The sequence below is a fragment of the Panicum hallii genome, chromosome 5, assembly GCF_002211085.1.
Source record: "Panicum hallii strain FIL2 chromosome 5, PHallii_v3.1, whole genome shotgun sequence".
NCBI classification, from domain to species: domain Eukaryota; kingdom Viridiplantae; phylum Streptophyta; class Magnoliopsida; order Poales; family Poaceae; genus Panicum; species Panicum hallii.
Window position 1 is genome coordinate 52592153 of NC_038046.1, and position 18406 is coordinate 52610558.

Here is an 18406-nt window from a genome sequence, read left to right on the forward strand (position 1 = left end):
TGCCAGCATGGAAATGTTGCTTCTGAACTCTGACAGAAATTCCATACTGCTACAGGGCTTGGGAGCGAAGGACAATGACAATTGACAAAATAAACTAAGTACAACAATCTGAACATTAGATTTCTCTATTCTTCTTTAATTGGATATATCAAATTCACACCAACATGGCAACACCCACCTGCTTACCCACCTACGCCTTCCGTCCTAAATTATTAGTCATTTTAGTTTTTCTAAATTCATAGTATTTTATGCATTTAGTTATATGTTATGTCTAAGTGCATAGCAAAATCTATATATTCAGAAAAATCAAAACGACTAATACTTTAGAACGGAGGGAGTGCTTAGGTATGTCTTTACATGCATCTAAACTCTAAATACACCCACATGTACTTGTACTATATTTTCAAAATAAATCTAAAAAAATACAAACAACCTTATGAAGTCTGAAGCTTCAACTAGGCCACACGAGATATGGAAGTATTGTAATTGATTATGTCATTTAGCAAAATGTGGCCTCAATGGTATTTTGGCAATCATGTTTCAAAGCAGTGCTATGATGGTAATTTCCCGCAGAAGTAATTTCCAAATCATGGCTGTTCCCATCAACGTTAAAAAAGCGGCGACTAGCATTAAGAAAACGAAATGCAAAAGATGACAAAGAAAGAACAAGGGGAGATAGAAACAGACAAGCGTCATCATATCGGTCGCTGCTGGTTTGCTGGACCGATCCACCGCCCGGACGCCGGTCGTCCTCGTCAGCTCAGCTCGAAACACTCAAGCAGGGACGGGCCGACCGAGAGGGAGAACCCAGGCCGGCCAGATGGAGCATGAGGATCAAGAAGCGCAGAAGCCTCTCCTGGCCACGGCCGCAGGGAGCAGCGGTGATGGCCGTCAGGGAGCGGCGGCGTCCTCCTCCTCCTCTTCGATTGCGGTCGTGGTCGCCAGCACCGCCGTCGCCGTCGCCGGATCCTTCGAGTTCGGCATCTCGGTAATCAGTTCTTCCTCTGTAGTGGTTGCTACTACATGCTGCAAATTTTCCGCCTGTGTGTAGTAGGTAGTCAAGCTGGTAAAAAATTATAGGTTAGGACCAAGAAAGAAGTGGTACTCTAATAGTGGGTTTATTCTGGTATAAATCATCAATAATCACGGACCAGGGGAAGTTAATTTCGATTTCTTGCGTGCTTCAGGTGGGCTACTCGTCGCCTTCTCAGCCGGGCATCATGCGTGATCTCGACCTCTCCTTAGCCGAGGTATCCTCCTGTAATAGAGTGTGTGTCTTGTGTCAACCGGACATTGGGTTCTGAACTGACTCTTAACATGCCCATATGCAGTACTCTCTCTTTGGCTCGATACTAACCATTGGAGCAATGCTAGGAGCTATTGTCAGTGGTACCGTGGCAGACCATGTCGGCCGAAGATGCGTAAGTGTTGATCCCAATTCGATCCTGCGGGCTGACCTTGCTGCACTGCTGCATTTGGCATGTTCCAAAGCTAGACAGCCAGCAGAGTGATCATTCATATGATCTCCAGTTCTCCACTGGGTTCTGTCTGACAAAGTTGTGCTTGACTTCTTCTGTTTTGCCCTTTGGGGGATGCAGACAATGGCAATATCAGATCTTCTTTGCATTCTTGGATATCTGCTGATAACCTTTTCCCAGGTTGATCTCTCTCCTACGCTCTAATGTGCTCTTTAATGCCTTCTAGCTAGTACAACTTCTAGTGTAATACTGTGATTTTCGTGTAATCTCCCATAGAATTTTTGGTGGCTTGACATCGGACGGGTCTCAATTGGATGTGGAATCGGCCTTCTTTCATATGTGGTGATTACACTAAAGCTACTACATCCTGTTACCTTATTTGGACGAATACAGTCTGAAGTTTGCAGCATCTGAACAGGTTCCAGTCTATATATCAGAGATAACACCAAAGAATCTCAGAGGAGGATTTGCAACTGTAAACCAGGTTTGTACTGTACTTAATCAAGGGAGAGTTCATCACTGATTTGTTCAGAGCTTTATGTTAAGAAAAGAGTCCCCTTATTTATGCAGTTTATGATATGTTGCGGGGCATCTCTTGCGTATGTTTTGGGGACCTTTATCACTTGGCGTACCTTGGCAATCATCGGTAAGATAGCTTGCTTGTGTGTACCTTTGTACCATTCATACAAAAATGAGAATAGGTTCTAGACTGGTATGGCACCAATTTTTAGCTGACTCCTTTTTTTATTAACTGTATCGACTCCAAATACATGCACAAGTGTACCAAGAAATTTAATCTATATCGTTATGTACAAATTTTAACTTTCATGTTATAGGAGTGGCACCATGTTTACTGCAGTTGGTTGGCCTTCTTGTGACTCCTGAATCCCCTAGATGGCTGGTTAGTAGCTTTATTTTATCTTTTTAAGAACTAACGGTTTGATGAATTTTTAGTTCCATTACCATCCATCATCCAAGTTGATTAACACCTCTGTTATTACAAGTTTAGAACTAAAGATGACATTGACAATCAGATTCAGACATATCTTAATATTGATCATGGAGATATGCTCATGTAAACATCACAAAAGGATCATAAGCAAGGGAGCAGATTTTGAACTTTTACATATAAATATTTAACTTTTAGCATAAATTTAGAACGCTTCAGTTATGGTAAGGTTTGCATAAACACCAAACAATTAAAAAGTGTAAAACAGTCTCCCTCTTTTGTTCATAGTTTCTCAAAGATCTATATCATTAGCTAGAACCCACAAGTTTATCACTTGGAAGTTGGAATAATGCTTGACGAAGATCATGTATCTCAGGCAAGGTTTGGACACCCAGGTGCATTTGAGGCAGAGTTGCAGAAGCTAAGGGGAAAGGGAACTGATATATCTGAGGAAGCAGTAGAAATCAAAGTATGAAGTGCTTGAGAATAAATTTAAACATTCAACTCAATCGTGCATTAAACAAAGCTCTTGATGATTCTGTAATCTTGGTATTCAGGATTTTACAGAAAAGCTTCAGCACTTACCAAAGTCAAAGATGTTGGACCTGTTTGAGAAGGATTATATTCATGCTGTTACAGTAAGTATCTTTAATATGCCTTTCTGCCTATTAGGAACATGTTTTTCTGTTGTTTCCTGATAAACCATGTCTGCGGTCAGGTTGGAGTTGGGCTAATGGCCCTTCAACAGTTTGGGGGAGTGAATGCCATTTGTTTCTATGCTAGTGAAATATTTGTTTCAGCTGGTAATGAATGATAATCTATTTCCTTAACACGCATAAACTTGTTTTGTTCATGAGAAGAGAAATTTACAACGTTTTGCTCTTGAGTACTAATTACTAAGTATTCATGATTCAAATCAGGTTTTTCGTCAGGAAACACAGGAATGCTTGCTATGGTTGCTGTCCAGGTCTCTTCTAAAAGAACCCCTAGCCAGCTCATGTGCTTCTTACTGAACTTAGGTGTATAAATAGATTTTTACATCTACAGATTCCGATGACGGGATTAGGGGTACTTCTAATGGAGAAGGCTGGAAGGAGGCCACTTTTGATGGTAAAAAGATCTATTCTCGGAGTTAATAATGAGTTACGACCACAGTAATATGTATGCCGCAATATTTCAGGTCTCTGCAGCTGGAACATGCCTGGGTTGCCTACTAGTTGGTTTGTCATTCTTAGCTAAGGTTTGAATTTTCTGAAAGTGATTTCATCCTGATAAGGTCAACAACTTGCCGTTCGCTGGCACAGTGAGTAAGTGCTATTTTTCTCTATCTGGAACAGGAGCATCACTGGGGAAAGGACCTGAACATATTGCTGGCTTTGGCAGGCATTCTGGTACAGACTGCTAATTGTCTATTTTTCTGTAATGCCTGCAGAGAGGTCTGTCTCTCAAACAGACATACACAAAACTGTTGTTCTGAAGAATTTTGTTTTTTTCCCTTAAACCAGACCTTCGGGGGATCCTTTTCACTGGGCATGGGGGGAATACCATGGGTCATAATGTCAGAGGTACTGTTACTGCCATAAGTAAAGACACAGGATATTTCTGTCGAAAACAAAATATTCAGAACCGGGAGACGAATTTGACTACATTGACCACTGGACTGGACATGCAGATCTTTCCCATAAACATGAAGGGAGCAGCAGGAAGCCTTGTGACCCTAGTAAGCTGGCTCGGCTCATGGACCGTCTCCTATTCCTTCAACTTTCTCCTGGTGTGGAACTCTTATGGTAAGTAAAGGCAGCAGGCAGAAGATAATTTTGGTCAAAGTGGTAGCATCAGCAAAAATATTGATGACAGCAAAAATTCATATCTCTGCAACTTTTGATTATGTATTCTATGTGTACGTACGGAATGCAGGCACATTCTTCATCTTTGCAAGCATATGTGGCCTAACAGTTGTGTTTGTGGAGCGGCTAGTGCCAGAAACAAAAGGAAGAACCCTAGAAGAGATTCAAGCCTCCATGAACTCGTCCTTAACGGGCCCCCCTCACAAATGATTTGGTTGTGTAGTTTAGATGGCCAAATATGTAAAGTTTGGGCGATTATCTGGGATACTGTTGTTTGTAGACGACTAGACGTAGGAGTTTGTACATCATATTTTCCCAATAACATATGCATACTGTATTGGGTGCCACTGATTGAGTTTAGCATGCTAATTTTTATCCATTTGAAATTGAACACGGTGGTGTGGTTTTTCCTAAAAACTGGCAGGAGCCCCTGCCTTTCAATTTAAAACGAACGTGGTGGTCTGCCTTTCAAGTTAAAAGGAACATGGTTCTTTTTCAAGAATATACTCCCTCCATCCTAAAAAGAACGTAACTCTCACTTCCTGAGGAGTCAAACAATTTCATATTTGATCAAATTTATACAAAATAGTATTAACATTTATATTATAAAATAAGGATCATTAAATTAATCATGTAATATATTTTCATACTAAATCTATTTGGACACATAAATGTTAGTAATTTTTTGTATAAATTTGATCAAACTTGAAATTGTTTGACTTCTCGAAAAGCGAGAGTTGCATTTTTTTTTGGGACGGAAGGAGTAATAGATTGATAGGTAGATTTTAATTTGTTCGGATGTGGTGTGGTAGCTGGATAGGGATATATTTGTCAGTTTTAAGTTGGCAAACAAAAGTTAGTTTGTACACAAACTGATAAGAGCAAACACATTGACAATTCAAATGGCCCCCCATTCAAATTGATAACAAAAATCGAGCCAATAATATGACTTTTCAAGAACAAAACCAATAATGTAATTTAAATTGTCAATGGAAAGCTGATTATAGACCATTCGCCCACCCAAACCAAATTAAGTCAACCCTCATCTTATGATTAACATGACACTGAAAAAGTAATCAATGATTGACTTTTAATTAGTTATCTTATGTACCTTAGCATTTGCAAGGTCAAAAGACGGAATACATGCCAAGGCACGACCGATTGATAGAAAATGAAGCATCATGTGCGTGCGTGCGTGTCTCTAACTGTCTATACTCTATAGTACAAAAGCCTCCCGCCTCCACTTGGCTCCTTCGAGGCTAGATACATAGGCTTTGTGTTTGTGAAAGAAGATAGCGGTTAGAGGTGTCAGTAGAGTACCCAGCACCGTGATGGCCAAGGCCAAAGAAGACGGCGGTTGGAGGTGCATGTGTGGCCACAGGAGGTGCACAAGCTGCACATGCCAAAGGACTCTCTGATCGACGCTCCGACAGTGTCAGTAGCTGTGATCATTTGTCACCAGCGCACATCTCTGCCTGCGCATCTCATCAGCGGCAGGCTGAGTTCATGCCACCACGACGGAAATAATTTAATAATGGCAAACATTCCCTTAAAAGGTACTAATAATGGCAAGCCATGGCTGTCCGTCCCCATCATAAACGCTTGAAGAAACGGCAACTAACAGCAAGGTGAAAGCTCAGCGGACGGGGTCGAGTGACAAAAGATAACAAAGAAAGGACGGTTGCTCGAGGCAGAGTAGCAGAACAAGCGAGAGTGGACGGACTGAGAGGGAGAAGCCATGGAGAGAGAGGACCACGAAGCCCAGAGGCCTCTCCTGGTCACGGTGGGCGGGAGCAGTGGCGATGGTCGTCAGGGAGCCGCGCCGCCCACATCCTCTTCCTCTTCGGTCGCGGCGTTGGTCGGCAGCACGGCCGTCGCCGTCGCCGGGTCCTTCGAGTTTGGCATCTCGGTACGATAACCAAGCCCTGCCCTCGTGCAGAGTTAGTAGATAAACTAATCAAGGACCGGGAGGTGAACCTCGATGGGGCTGCTTCGCTGCAGGTGGGCTACTCGTCGCCATGTCAGCCCGGCATCATGAGAGATTTCGACCTCTCCATACCCGAGGTAACCTGACTGATTGCTCATCTTTTTGGTGCCACAACTGAATGAAATGTCGATCAGTCTAACTCTTCTCTCTGTTCACATGATGCAGTACACTCTGTCTTTGGCTCAATTCTGACGGTCGGAGCAATGGTGGGAGCTTTTGTCAGTGGCACCGTAGCAGACCGAGTCGGCCGAAGATGTGTAAAAGTGTTGATCCCAATTCCCAATCTGACCGTGCTGGTTGCAGTTCTCCTCTGGGCTCTGACTGACTGACAGATCAATGCTGCAACATGCAGGCAATGGCGGTATCAGATCTTCTCTGCATTCTTGGATATCTCCTGATAACCTTTTCCCAGGTTTCTCCCCACTCCTATAGTCCTATTCACGTCTTGACTCTTAGTAATGCTTTCTTCTGAGTTCACCTTATTGTGTGGTTTCCGTGTGTGTTTTTGATGAAAGTTTCCGTGTGTTCTTCCGTAGAACTTCTTGTGGCTTGACATTGGGAGGCTCACGATTGGATGTGGAATTGGCCTCCTTTCATATGTGGTGATTACAATTAGCTACTCTTCTTGGTTACGTCTTTGGATGAATTGTGTCTGAGTTTGGTAGCATCTGAACAGGTTCCGGTCTACATATGAGATAGCACCAAAGAATCTTAGGGGAGGATTTGCAACTGTAAACCCGGTTCGTGCTGTACTCAACCAGGGGACAGTTCATCACTGATTGTTCAGAGCTTTCGCTCCATTTATGCAGTTGATGATATGTTGCGGGATGTCGCTTGCGTACGTTCTGGGGACCTTCATCACCTGGCATACCTTGGCTATCATCGGTAAAGTAGTTTGTTTAGGAGCACATTCCTACCATTCCTATAAAAACTAGAACAGATTGTAGACATGGCACCAATTTGAGCTGACTTCCTCTTTTTTTTTTCTAACCGTATCTACTTCAAAATTCTTTCACAAGAGTACCAAAAATCTTGTTTTTTACGACATTGTAATGCATTTCGTTATGTACAAATTTTAACTTTCCTCTTGTAGGAGTGGCACCATGTTTGCTGCAGTTGGTTGGCCATGTGATGATTCCTGAATCCCCCAGATGGCTGGTTAGTCGCTTTACAAAGTCTTGATAATTTGGATGTCATTGACAATACTGGTTGTGGAGATACAAGGGAACAGGATTTAAACTTTTGCATATAAAAAAAACTTTTTAGCTTAAATTTAGAAGCATGTATGGTAAGACCTGCATATAGACCAAACAATAAAAAATGTTGTAAAATCATCTCCTTGTCATACTTTCTCTGAGATCCATATCGCCGGCTCAAGTTTATCTATTGGAACATATATCTTAACGAAGATCACATATCTCAGGCAAGAATCGGACACCCAGGTGAATTTGAGGCAGCATTGCAGAAGCTAAGGGGAAAGGGAACTGATATATCTCAAGAGGCTGCAGAAATCAAAGTCTGAAGTGCTTGAGAGTAAAATCAAACATTAAACCTAATCATGCATTAACCAATGCGTCTTTATACCGGGCACCAATGACTGGTTTAGTATCTATGACAAGAATCGACCTCTCCTCTTGGTGGTTTAGTATGTAAGGTCAAGATGGAAGTTCTCATAAGTTCAACACACAAATCTATCTGACCAAATCTGATTCTAATCTCAAGTGGTGCTAAGAAACTTACAACATTGCGATGGCATATGGGGCGGGGACGCGCCGCATGGTCTAGCTCCTCCTGCATCCATGGACCCACGGTGAGAGGCGTGAGCGTCCGCCGCACCTGCCTCTAGCCGCGCGTAGCCCATCCATGGCGCTAGTAGGTCGCGGCGGCGGCGGAGGGGGTGCTCACTGTGGGCGGCGGAGCAGCTCCGGCGGTCTTTAAAACGGCCGATTCGGGCCGGGGGAAGCTCGGTCGTTGGCTGGGGTTGCGCAAGGAGGTCGAGGGGAGGAGGCGTTCCGGCCGGCGGCCGCCGATCCGTTCGCAGCTCAGTCTCTGGCGGCGTGGGCGTGGGCGAGGGCGAGGCGAGTGCTGCGGGAGTTCGTTTTCTCCGCGAGGGCGAGGTCGTGATCGTCGCGGCCGCGGCCGTCAGGGCGATGGCGAGGCGCTGGGCGGCGACAGGGCGAGGTCGCCGATCGGCGCGGGCGGAGGCGTGCGCGCATTGTGCGGAGGCGGCTGCGCGCGCGTGCGGAGCGGATGCAGCGCGTGACGTGATGTGCGGAGGCGGGCGGGCGGGCCGGCGATATGCCAGGCGAGCGTGGGCGAGGGCTGATCGGACGGCGTCAGGATCGCACGCGGCAGGCCGATCATCGCGAGGGCCTGCGGCTTCACGAAGAAAATTTCGCCCTTACTCATTTATTAGTAGTAAGTACAAGTAGTAGATTAGTTTTGACCACTAGAAAAAAAAATTTACCATGGATCATTCAGGGGTACTGTACTAATCAAGATAAGTATTCATTATGCAATTCAGGTTTCTCGTCAGGTAACGCGGGAATGCTCGCCATGGTTGTTGTCCAGGTTGCTTGAACTGGCCTCCTAGTCACCAGATGTGCGTCTTACTGAATTTAGGTGTATGATTAGAGTTTTGCTGATGGACAAAGCTGGAAGGAGGCCACTTTTGACGGTAAATTAAAACTATTCTCATTGTCAATAATGAATTACGACCACAGTAATATGTATGCTGCAGCATTCCAGGTCTCTGCAGCTGGAACATGCTTGGGTTGTGTACTAGTTGGTGTGTCCTTCTTAGCTAAGGTGTGAATTTTCTTAGAGTCATTTCGTCCTCATTATAAGGTCAACAACTTGCCACTTGTTGTTGCAATCAGTAGGTTCTTCCTGTGACTGGATCAGGAACATCACTGGGGAAAGGACCTGAACATAGTGCTGGCTCTGGCAGGCATTCTGGCACATACTGCTCATCGACTTGTTTTCTGCATTACCTGCAGAGATGTCTCTTTCAGAGACACAAAGAGAACTGCAGTTCTTAAAGGTTTTTGTTGCTCTGAAACCAGATCTTCACTGGATCTTTCTCACTCGGTATGGGAGGAATACCATGGGTTATAATGTCCGAGGTAATATTTTCTGCCCTCGAGTAAACGGGCATTAGCTTACTCAGCAAAAGAAAACATTCAGAACTGGCTGACAAGCAGCAGTGTAGAAGAATTTGACGACGCTCATCACTGGACATGCAGATCTGGGATGCTACTGTCTGTACACTTACAAATTTGTATATCACATTTTCTCAATAATTTAGTGTATTAAAATTTCCTCATTTTTTCATTTCTCTTTTTTTAGGGGTATTTTTTCGTTTCTCTTGTGCTGATTCTACTGGCTGTTCTTCGTTCCGGGCCATGGGAGGAGAAGTTGCGTGTGATTTTCACGGCCTATCTCAGCCCATGATCATGAGTGGGCCTAGGTCCCACGGGCCCAGCCCAACCCGCGTAGCCTTTTCGCGTCCGTTGCAGGTGCGATAAATACACGGGATCAAACCGTACGAGATTATCCACAATAAATAATCATTTTATCACTCTACGCTGCTGCTTGGGTTGAGAGTTGAGAGCTTCATGGAAGGCATGGCGATGGGGCTCGAGGGCGGAGACTACGGCGCCTTCATGGAGAAATTCGAGCTGCTGCCTCCGCAATCTCAGCAGCAGCTCCCGCTGCACGGCCTCACCTTCGCCATCAAGGACATGTGAGCAAGTATCCCCTTCTCCTCCTCGGCCAGGGCAGGCCAATCTCCTCCTGATTCATTCATTGATTCGCCAAGTGCTTGAAGGCATGCGCGTTCTCTTGTTTTCAGCTTCGACATCAGCGGCCGCGTCACCGGGTTCGGTAACCCGGACTGGGCGAGGACGCACGCCCCCGCCGCCGCCACCTCCCCCGTCGTCCTGGCCACGCTGGCCGCCGGCGCCACCAGCGTCGGCAAGACCGTCATGGATGAGATGGCCTACAGGTGACGCCATGTCTTGCCTCCGCCGGGTGCCGGAGTTCGTTCCTTGCATCAGCTGTACTGAGACTGGGAATCTTGATTGGAATTGCATCAAGCTGAGGCCACTGAAATTCAGTTCGATTTTTCACAGCATAAATGGGGAGAACGCGCACTACGGGACGCCGACTAATCCGTGCGCTCCCGATAGAGTTCCCGGAGGATCCTCCAGTGGATCAGCTGTTGCAGTTGCCGCGAAACTCGTGGACTTCGCTCTGGGTCAGCAACCCCTGGCCTTGTCTTTTTGCGTTTCTGGTTGCTGAAGACGGAAGTCCTGGTTATTCTCAGTCTTAGACTAGCAGCAAATTCATTTTTCCTATCATTTCCCCTTGTGTAATGTAGGAACTGACACTGGCGGTAGTGTGAGGGTACCTGCTGCCTATTGTGGCATATTTGGACTCAGGCCTTCCCATGGAGTTGTTTCGACAGAAAATGTCACTCCAATGTCACAGATGTTTGATACTGTAGGTGGGTAATTATTCCTCTCTTTTTTTCTTATTTTATAACTTTCAATTTTCATGTCCTATTGCTGTATTCTCCTTTATGAAATTTAGTCACTTAATGTAGTACCTTTTTCTTTTTGCAAAACAAGAATGCAGACATACAGTACTGTTAATGTTCAGAATTATACTTGATATTTACATTTATTCTGTTACATTGTACAGGGTGGTTTGCTAGAGATCTTTCTACATTTTCTCGTGTAAGCAACGTGTTGTTGCCGCTACCTGCTGACAACACTATCAAGCAACCAACTCAATTTACAATTCCTAAGGACTGTTTTGAAATCTTAGGTTCTCTGAAGGATCAGACATATCAGATTCTCAATGCTTCAGTAGCTAAGAGATTTGGTAGTAAGTAATACTATGAACTCATATAGCTTAAACCTTAAAATTACGCTGCTTCCATTAAAAATGTAAATCTTATCTTCTCAGGATGTCATTATTGTCACAGGTGATGCAGTAGATAATAGGAACCTTGGTGAATTCGTCTCCAACAATGTCCCAACCATTGGGAAATTTATTAGTGACTTCTCCAAAAGCGAAGCACCTTCCGTACCTGCTCTATCTGTTATTTCATATGTCATGCGATGCCTCCAAAGGTTTCCTTACAACTTATTCAGACTAAGTAATAGTACTTCTTTAAGGATGCAACTAGTAGTAAATAGTGTTTTGCCCAAAATAGTAAAATACAAAGAAGCCTTGCTCTAGCCCACCTTCTTCATAAACCACACACCCTCCAATTACACATACTGAATAAGATATCAAAAGGCAACATTTAAGAATATTCTTCTATGACTGGAGGGAGTAATTCAGAGAGATGGGCCTGACAGGGATATAGGGGCTGCTTTCTTTGAGCCCTGAAAAAGCTGCCTGCTCCAGGCAGCGCTCCCCGGTGTCGATTTTGGATGCCTGCAGCCAGCAGCGCTGCCGGGTCAGAGCTGCCTGCGCTAGGGTCTCAAGCAAACAAGCCCATAATTTTCCGTCATGACAATAGTGTAAAAATTGTATCAATGTGATATTTTTCCATTAATCTCCTACAGTTACCATCTTGAGTGAGGACGTAACAATGTGAATATCTGTTTCAGGTCCGAATTCAAAGCCAATCATGCAGAGTGGGTCAACACCGTAAAGCCTAAGCTAGGCCCAGGCATCCAAGAGCGGGTGCACGAGGCCATTACATCAGAAGATGGACCCATGGAGGATTTTCATGCTCTAAAGACTGAATTCAAGTCTGCACTTTCTGCTCTTATCAAGGTACTCCAGAGATCAGAGAATTTCTCTGCACCTGCTGCTTTTCTAAATCAAGCAAAAGTGCAGATGATCCTTAACATGGCTGTGTTTGGCTGATCTCTTACCGACTTGTTTTTCGTCTATAGGATGATGGAATCCTTGCGATCCCAACAGTGCCTGGTTCTCCACCAAAGCTGCGCATGGAAGCTGCTGCACTGGAAAACTTTCGGGCAAGAGCATTTTCACTTCTGTCAATCGCTGGACTGTCCGGGTTTTGCCAGGTATATATCTGCTGAACCTCAATTGCAACTGATCATGCAATTCAGATACAACGATTAATCCTCGCTGATTAATTGGTACCTGTGCTGGGCATTGGATACAGTTGAGCATTCCACTTGGCGTGCGCGATGGTGTTCCAGTGTCGGTCTCGCTCGTGGCACGCCATGGTGCGGACTGGTTCCTCCTGAGTGTGGCTCAGGAGCTGTACGAGACGCTCCAAGAGGAGACCAAGAAAGCATGGAGCTCATCAAAGTCCTCTCTCTGAGCCATCAATCATAATTCGTGCGCAAACTTCTTGTTCCATCAGTTCTCATTCTCTCTGTGTATCCTCCGTGACCATGAGTATTATCGTATTATCGATCTTGATATTCATGTCATACAGGCGTATAGCATTCTATCCATGTATACTGAAAAGAAAAAATGTTTTACCCCCATACCAGTTTGTTGCTTCTGTATGTATATGGAGATAAAGAGTATTACTACGAGTTCAGGGCATGTTTGGAAACTGAAACTCTGGAATGAAAAAAGGACATGAATGGCCAAGGCACAGTGAATTACTAGGAATGTGTTAGCTTAGAACGCAAGACACGGGAATTTGTGCCTGTTGAGTATTTGTACCCAAAAAAGCGCATAAAACTGTTAATGACTATGTTGTGAGAGAAATGGAGGGACTCAAAGCAAAAAATTGTGCTTTCCCTACAACTCCGGTAGCTCTGTTGTCCTATATAAACAGGAGTCATTCGAATTTCTGAATGTTTATTGTCCTTCATAGACGCGCAAGTTGGCGAGGTGCAAATCAGAGAGGATGGAGGGGGGGGGGGGGGGGAACCATAGTGGGAGTGGTAGCACATGCCCAGACAAATATTGACAAGTAGCAACCTGAAGAGATAAGGCTCCTGGCAAGGGCAGAAGCCGGCGTGCGGCGTGCGGCGTGCATGCGTGGACGACACTCGCGATGCGGCCGCTCCAGCTTCGCCCCCAAGTGGCCGCCGGCGGCGGCGGCGGCGGCGGTCCTGTTCGGCCCCGCGGCCTTCCCGGCCGGCTGGGTATCCGATCGTGTTGCAGCGACAAGATGGGAATCAGGAAGGCGCAGGTGGCCGTAGCAGCAACGACAAGGGGAGGAGTGAACAAGACGACGGCAGCCACGGCGGCGGACGTGGTGAGGGCGTTCTACGACGGCGTGAACCGTCGGGACCTGGCGGCGGTGGAGCCGCTCATCGCCGAGGGCTGCGTGTACGAGGACCTGGTGTTCCCGCGGCCGTTCGTGGGGCGGGACCGGGTCATCGGCTTCTTCGGCGAGTTCATGGGGACCATCAGCGCCGACCTCCAGTTCGTGATCGACGACATCTCCGCCGAGGACCCCGCCGCCGTCGGGGTCACCTGGCACCTCGGTACGCGCGCCGCCCACGCCGTCACCCGCCACCTCGCCGTCGTAGTTACTCTTGTAGTCTTGTCATCTTGCAATGCACTGCAGAGTGGAGGGGGCGGCCGTTCCCGTTCAGCAGGGGATGCAGCTTCTACCGCTTGCTGGAGTCGTCGGAGCAGGATCAGCCGCCGCAGATCGTGTAGGCACAACTCCCTCTATTCCTCTCTCCTTTTTGCAGTACAACCTGTGCATTTTGCATGCTTGGCAACAAAAACTTCACTGGAACTAAAATTTATTTATATACGAGACACAGTCAGTTTGCACGCCTGATGAACATGAGCTTAGCTTGTTCTAGCTATTTAGTTTGGAAATAGCTGCCAATTAATGGCCGCAGCATGATGTTGAACAAGGAATGGGTTGTCCAATGGGGTAGTTTCCACCCATAGAAATGTGAAGGACAGGGTGAGACGGCAGCCTTCAGTCTGATCACATCCATGTTTCCATGATCCGATTAGGTACGGACGAGACTGCGTGGAGCCTGCCGCCAAGCCCGGGGATTTGGCACTGGTACGTGTACAGCTCTTCCCATGGACTACCATGGATTCGCACGTACATGCAGTACTCGTCTTGTTTCTCCAATTACGCATTGCGTACTTAATCAGCAGTATCATGTTGGTGTTTGGCATGGAAAAATGCAGGTTATCATCAGGGGAGTGACGTGGATCCTTGAACGCTTCCCAAGCCTTGCCGACAGGTTCTGATCAACGAGCATGCATGCGCCCTGGGCTAGGAAGAAAGTTTATGCGTGTTGAATCGTCGATAGATGGCTGGATGCAAGGGGAAAAATAATAGAAATGCAATCTTAAAATGGGGGAAAAAATATTAGATATGCATGTTGCATTGGGGAAAATAGCAAAAACGGGCATGCTGTAAAAATGTCTGGATGGAGGAAAAAAATAAAAGTTGATAGATATGTTTTTTTTAAAAGAAAAAAGTTGATAGATATGCACGTTGGTAAAAGATAGAAAAAAATAGAAAAATAAATGGTCCCGGCGGGGCTCGAACCCGCGACCTTCGGCTCATAAGACCAACTCTCTAACCAACTGAGCTACGGGACCAACTGCATTTTAAATTTACCGTCCACCTATAAATACGTCTGGGCTTCTTTGGTTTCTAGTGCTAGTCTTTTTGTTTTATCTTGAGGTAATAAACCTGTACGCGTTAAGGTCATATAATCGGCATTCTTTTATCAGTAGACCATACTCTACTTGGATTTATGTAGAGGTGAGACCAACAGTAATCATATATAATTGCCTACTCCAATTACAAATGTAAGTCATTTAAAGGATTGACGGGGCCGCTAATGTGACGGACACATCAACCATTCGTGCAAAACTCATGTGTAGGCTACAATACAACTATTCCATTATTTTTAAAAATAAATCCACATACTATTCCCCCATCCAGATGAGCATTCTGCAGAAACAACCAACTCTACCTTACATTACATAGGCAGTTACCAATGACTTATTGCTCGTACGCGTGAATCCGTGAGTTAACCACCACCAGTCTTCCGGCCAACCGGCAATGCAAGCTACATTGTAGCCCCCGTATGTTTCACCTGCTTCTAGCTGCTTTTCTGAGCCATTCCCTGTGACAAAGCGCCATCCACCCATCAATGTCTCACGAGCTCGCTGCGTCGTCGTCACGACCGATCAAATCCATCCATGCACCGGTTGGATTCATCGGTTGAACTCCCAACCTACCTGCCTAGCTGTCGGAGTAACTCGATCGAGCTCCCCGGCTGCCCAGCAGGCTATATATATTTGATCGATCGATGATCGGAGAGCATGCACGTAGCAGTCTCGAGATCGAGGTCGCGCGGTGGCCGGTCGCCGGAGATAATGGGCTACGACGGTAGGAGGCTCGCGCTAGCGGTGGCAGTGGCGGCGGCGGCGGCGGCGTGCTGGGCGGCGGAGACGAGGGGCGTGGCCGCGTGGGGCGCGCCGCAGCCGGCGGCGCCGTGCATGTACATCTTCGGGGACTCGCTGGTGGACAACGGCAACAACAACAACATCCTGAGCCTGGCGCGCGCCAACTACCGCCCCTACGGCATCGACTTCCGCGAGGGCCCGCCCGGCCGCTTCACCAACGGCCGCACCATGGTCGACTTCCTCTCCGACATGCTCGGCCTCCGCCCGCCGCTCGTCCCGCCCTACGCCGCGGCGCGCCCCGCCGACCTCCCCCGCGGCGCCAACTTCGCCTCGGGAGCATCCGGCATCCTCGCCGAGACAGGAAACAACCTGGTCAGAGCTCAGCACGTACCTGCCGGCGCCGGCGAGCTAGCTAAGCTAACCAGTAAGTAACTAATAAGCTTCCTTTTGTCGTGCCATCGGCATGCAGGGTGGGCACTACCCGTTGTCGGAGCAGGTGGAGCACTTCCGCGCGGCGGTGGGCGCCATGGGGAACGCGTCGGCGTTCCGCGGCAACGCCACGAGGCTGGCGGAGCACCTGGGCCGGTGCATCTTCTTCGTCGGCATGGGCAGCAACGACTACCTCAACAACTACTTCATGCCCGACTACTACGACACCGCGCGGCGGTACAGCCCGCGGGACTACGCCGCGCTCCTCCTCCAGGGCTACACCGCCCAGCTCGCCGCGCTCTACGGCCTCGGCGCCCGCAAGTTCGTCATCGCCGGCGTCGGCCAGATCGGGTGCATCCCCTACGAGCTCGCCAGGATGAACAGCGACAGCCAACCTTCCGGGCCCGACACCCCCTCCTCCGTTGCAAGTGAGGACATCGCTATATCCATTGGCATCGGCGGCGGCGGCGGTTTTGGAGGCGGCGGCGGTGGCGGTTTTGGCGGTGGCGGCGGTGGCGGGAGGTCATCGCCAGCGTCGTCAAACACGAGCGGCGGCGGCGGCGGCAGCGGCAGCGGCAGCAGCAACGCGAACCCGACGCCGCCGCCCGACGCCGCCGGCGCGTGCAACGAGACGATCAACAGCGCGGTCGCCATCTACAACCGGGGCCTGCTGGCGATGGTGAAGCGCCTCAACAGCCGCGGCGGGGCGCAGCCGCAGCAGCTGCGCGGGGCGCGGTTCGTCTTCCTGGACACCGTGCAGAGCGGCAAGGACCTCGCCGCCAACGCCGCCGCGCACGGGTTCACGGTGCTGGACCGCGGGTGCTGCGGCGTGGGCCGGAACAACGGCCAGATCACGTGCCTGCCCCTGCAGCGGCCCTGCGACGACCGGAGCGCCTACATGTTCTGGGACGCCTTCCACCCAACGGAGGCGGCCAACAGGATCTACGCCGCCAGGGCCTTCGGCTCCAACAACACCGCCGAGGTTTACCCCATCAACGTCAGCCAGCTCGCCGCCCTATGAACATGCATATGTCAACGGCTCCAATGCAAAACGATTCATCCAACGTCCATAGATCGACAAATAATCTAGGGCTGCTTTTATGTCAAGTTGAATTCCCAAGCTGAGTAGTGGTTTATAAATGGGAGGTCTCTGGACAAACCTCTCTTTAATCCGGTCTAATCTTGTGTCCATTTCAAAATAAAAAGAATATGTTGTCTCAAAAAAGTATTGTGATGCCAAAAATATTTTTCTGTAGATTAAACTTTATTGAAAATAAAAACAACAAATGCTCTAGGTGCAAAGATTTATCAGTCAACTCAAAGCAACAGCATTGCTAAGCGTAAGTACGATACAAAATCAACCCTCCTACGCTTCAAGTGGCTAATTTTACGATATTGTACTCCAAACATTATTGACGAACAGAAATTATTTCTAAGATAGATGGTTTTGTCGTTATATTTTGAATCAAAAATAATATGATAGACAATCTACTAGAAAAAAGTATGACCTCTACAACTGAAAATAATTTTTTTGAAGATTATATTTTATTAAAAAATAAAAGCAACAAATATAGCTCTAGGTCCAATCTCAGCCAAGCCAAAAATTGGACTTAGAGCTATATAGCTCTACGACATAAAAATATGTCTCCTACGCTTCAATAACTGAAATTCACAAACCTTTCATCAGTCCACGTTGAAGGTTGCTGATCAGGTTTAGCTTAAAATTGTTGACCCAGAATTCAATGGCCGCCAACTAGAGAGCTAAAGAGGGAGGTTAGGGTACCAGGCTAACCCAGCAATTGAGTGCCTAACAGCAGTGGTGGATCTAGAAATTCTCTAAAACCCAGATGATCCACACTAAATTAAGTTTTATTTATCTACAAAATACAATATTTATCTTACGAATAAAAGTAAAGATCACTTTTATATTTCACCGATACGTCTGACAACCACCCGATATCATTGGTTGGTGGATAGACCACCACTTACAATGAGATAGACTTTATGGCTGTCTGCCCTTGACAAAAATTACCAACCAATAGTGGTATCCTTTGATCATCTACATAGAGCTGTGTGGTTTTTTATTCTTATACGGCAGGGTTTTGGTTTGATGCTTTGTCTTGTGCGGTTTTTTATTCATATGCAACAGGGTTTCGGTTTGATGCTTTGTCTAGCATATTTTTGATGCTTTGTCTAGCATAGCTACCTTTTACTTCGATGCATCGACTCGCTACCGCTGATGCTCTAAGGTAATAGATATATGATGATAATATTATTTTGATGAGTGGTGATATATGTGAAAAGAATATTATTTTGGTGGCAGAAATCTAATTTTCTCAAGAAGCGAACTGAAGCATAGCTCAGTCGG

At 46.9% G+C, this 18406-nt stretch overlaps 4 protein-coding genes, 1 non-coding gene and 1 pseudogene across 5 annotated transcripts; 5 read left to right on the plus strand and 1 right to left on the minus strand.

Annotated features, from left to right (window-relative positions):
- Window positions 1-748: 748 nt before the first annotated feature.
- LOC112895496 (sugar transporter ERD6-like 5) lies at window positions 749-4665 on the plus strand. Its single transcript, XM_025963447.1, has 18 exons — window positions 749-988; window positions 1188-1250; window positions 1332-1421; window positions 1599-1658; window positions 1755-1820; window positions 1897-1962; window positions 2049-2124; window positions 2315-2379; window positions 2804-2896; window positions 2985-3065; window positions 3146-3230; window positions 3348-3394; window positions 3475-3537; window positions 3608-3667; window positions 3765-3818; window positions 3933-3992; window positions 4100-4214; window positions 4345-4665. The coding sequence occupies exons 1-18, from the start codon at window positions 821-823 to the stop codon at window positions 4482-4484; spliced, it is 1452 nt and encodes a 483-aa protein (XP_025819232.1). The 5' UTR covers window positions 749-820; the 3' UTR covers window positions 4485-4665.
- Window positions 4666-5534: 869 nt separating this feature from the next.
- On the plus strand, window positions 5535-7990 carry LOC112895501 (annotated as a pseudogene).
- A 1822-nt stretch (window positions 7991-9812) lies between these two features.
- On the plus strand, window positions 9813-12852 carry LOC112895499 (amidase 1). Its single transcript, XM_025963449.1, has 9 exons — window positions 9813-10006; window positions 10115-10267; window positions 10395-10519; window positions 10643-10768; window positions 10966-11151; window positions 11252-11399; window positions 11886-12054; window positions 12177-12311; window positions 12413-12852. The coding sequence occupies exons 1-9, from the start codon at window positions 9879-9881 to the stop codon at window positions 12572-12574; spliced, it is 1332 nt and encodes a 443-aa protein (XP_025819234.1). The 5' UTR covers window positions 9813-9878; the 3' UTR covers window positions 12575-12852.
- A 355-nt stretch (window positions 12853-13207) lies between these two features.
- LOC112895500 lies at window positions 13208-14803 on the plus strand. The gene is made up of 4 exons (XM_025963450.1): window positions 13208-13700; window positions 13784-13874; window positions 14191-14242; window positions 14374-14803. Exons 1-4 carry the CDS (start codon window positions 13265-13267, stop codon window positions 14434-14436), a joined length of 642 nt encoding a protein of 213 aa, XP_025819235.1. The 5' UTR covers window positions 13208-13264; the 3' UTR covers window positions 14437-14803.
- On the minus strand, window positions 14720-14793 carry TRNAI-UAU. The gene has a single exon. It is a non-coding gene; the product is annotated as a tRNA-Ile (tRNA).
- Window positions 14804-14938: 135 nt separating the features above from the next.
- Window positions 14939-17257, plus strand: LOC112895498 (GDSL esterase/lipase At1g33811-like). The gene is made up of 2 exons (XM_025963448.1): window positions 14939-15981; window positions 16079-17257. The coding sequence occupies exons 1-2, from the start codon at window positions 15526-15528 to the stop codon at window positions 17057-17059; spliced, it is 1437 nt and encodes a 478-aa protein (XP_025819233.1). The 5' UTR covers window positions 14939-15525; the 3' UTR covers window positions 17060-17257.
- The last annotated feature ends 1149 nt before the right edge of the window (window positions 17258-18406 follow it).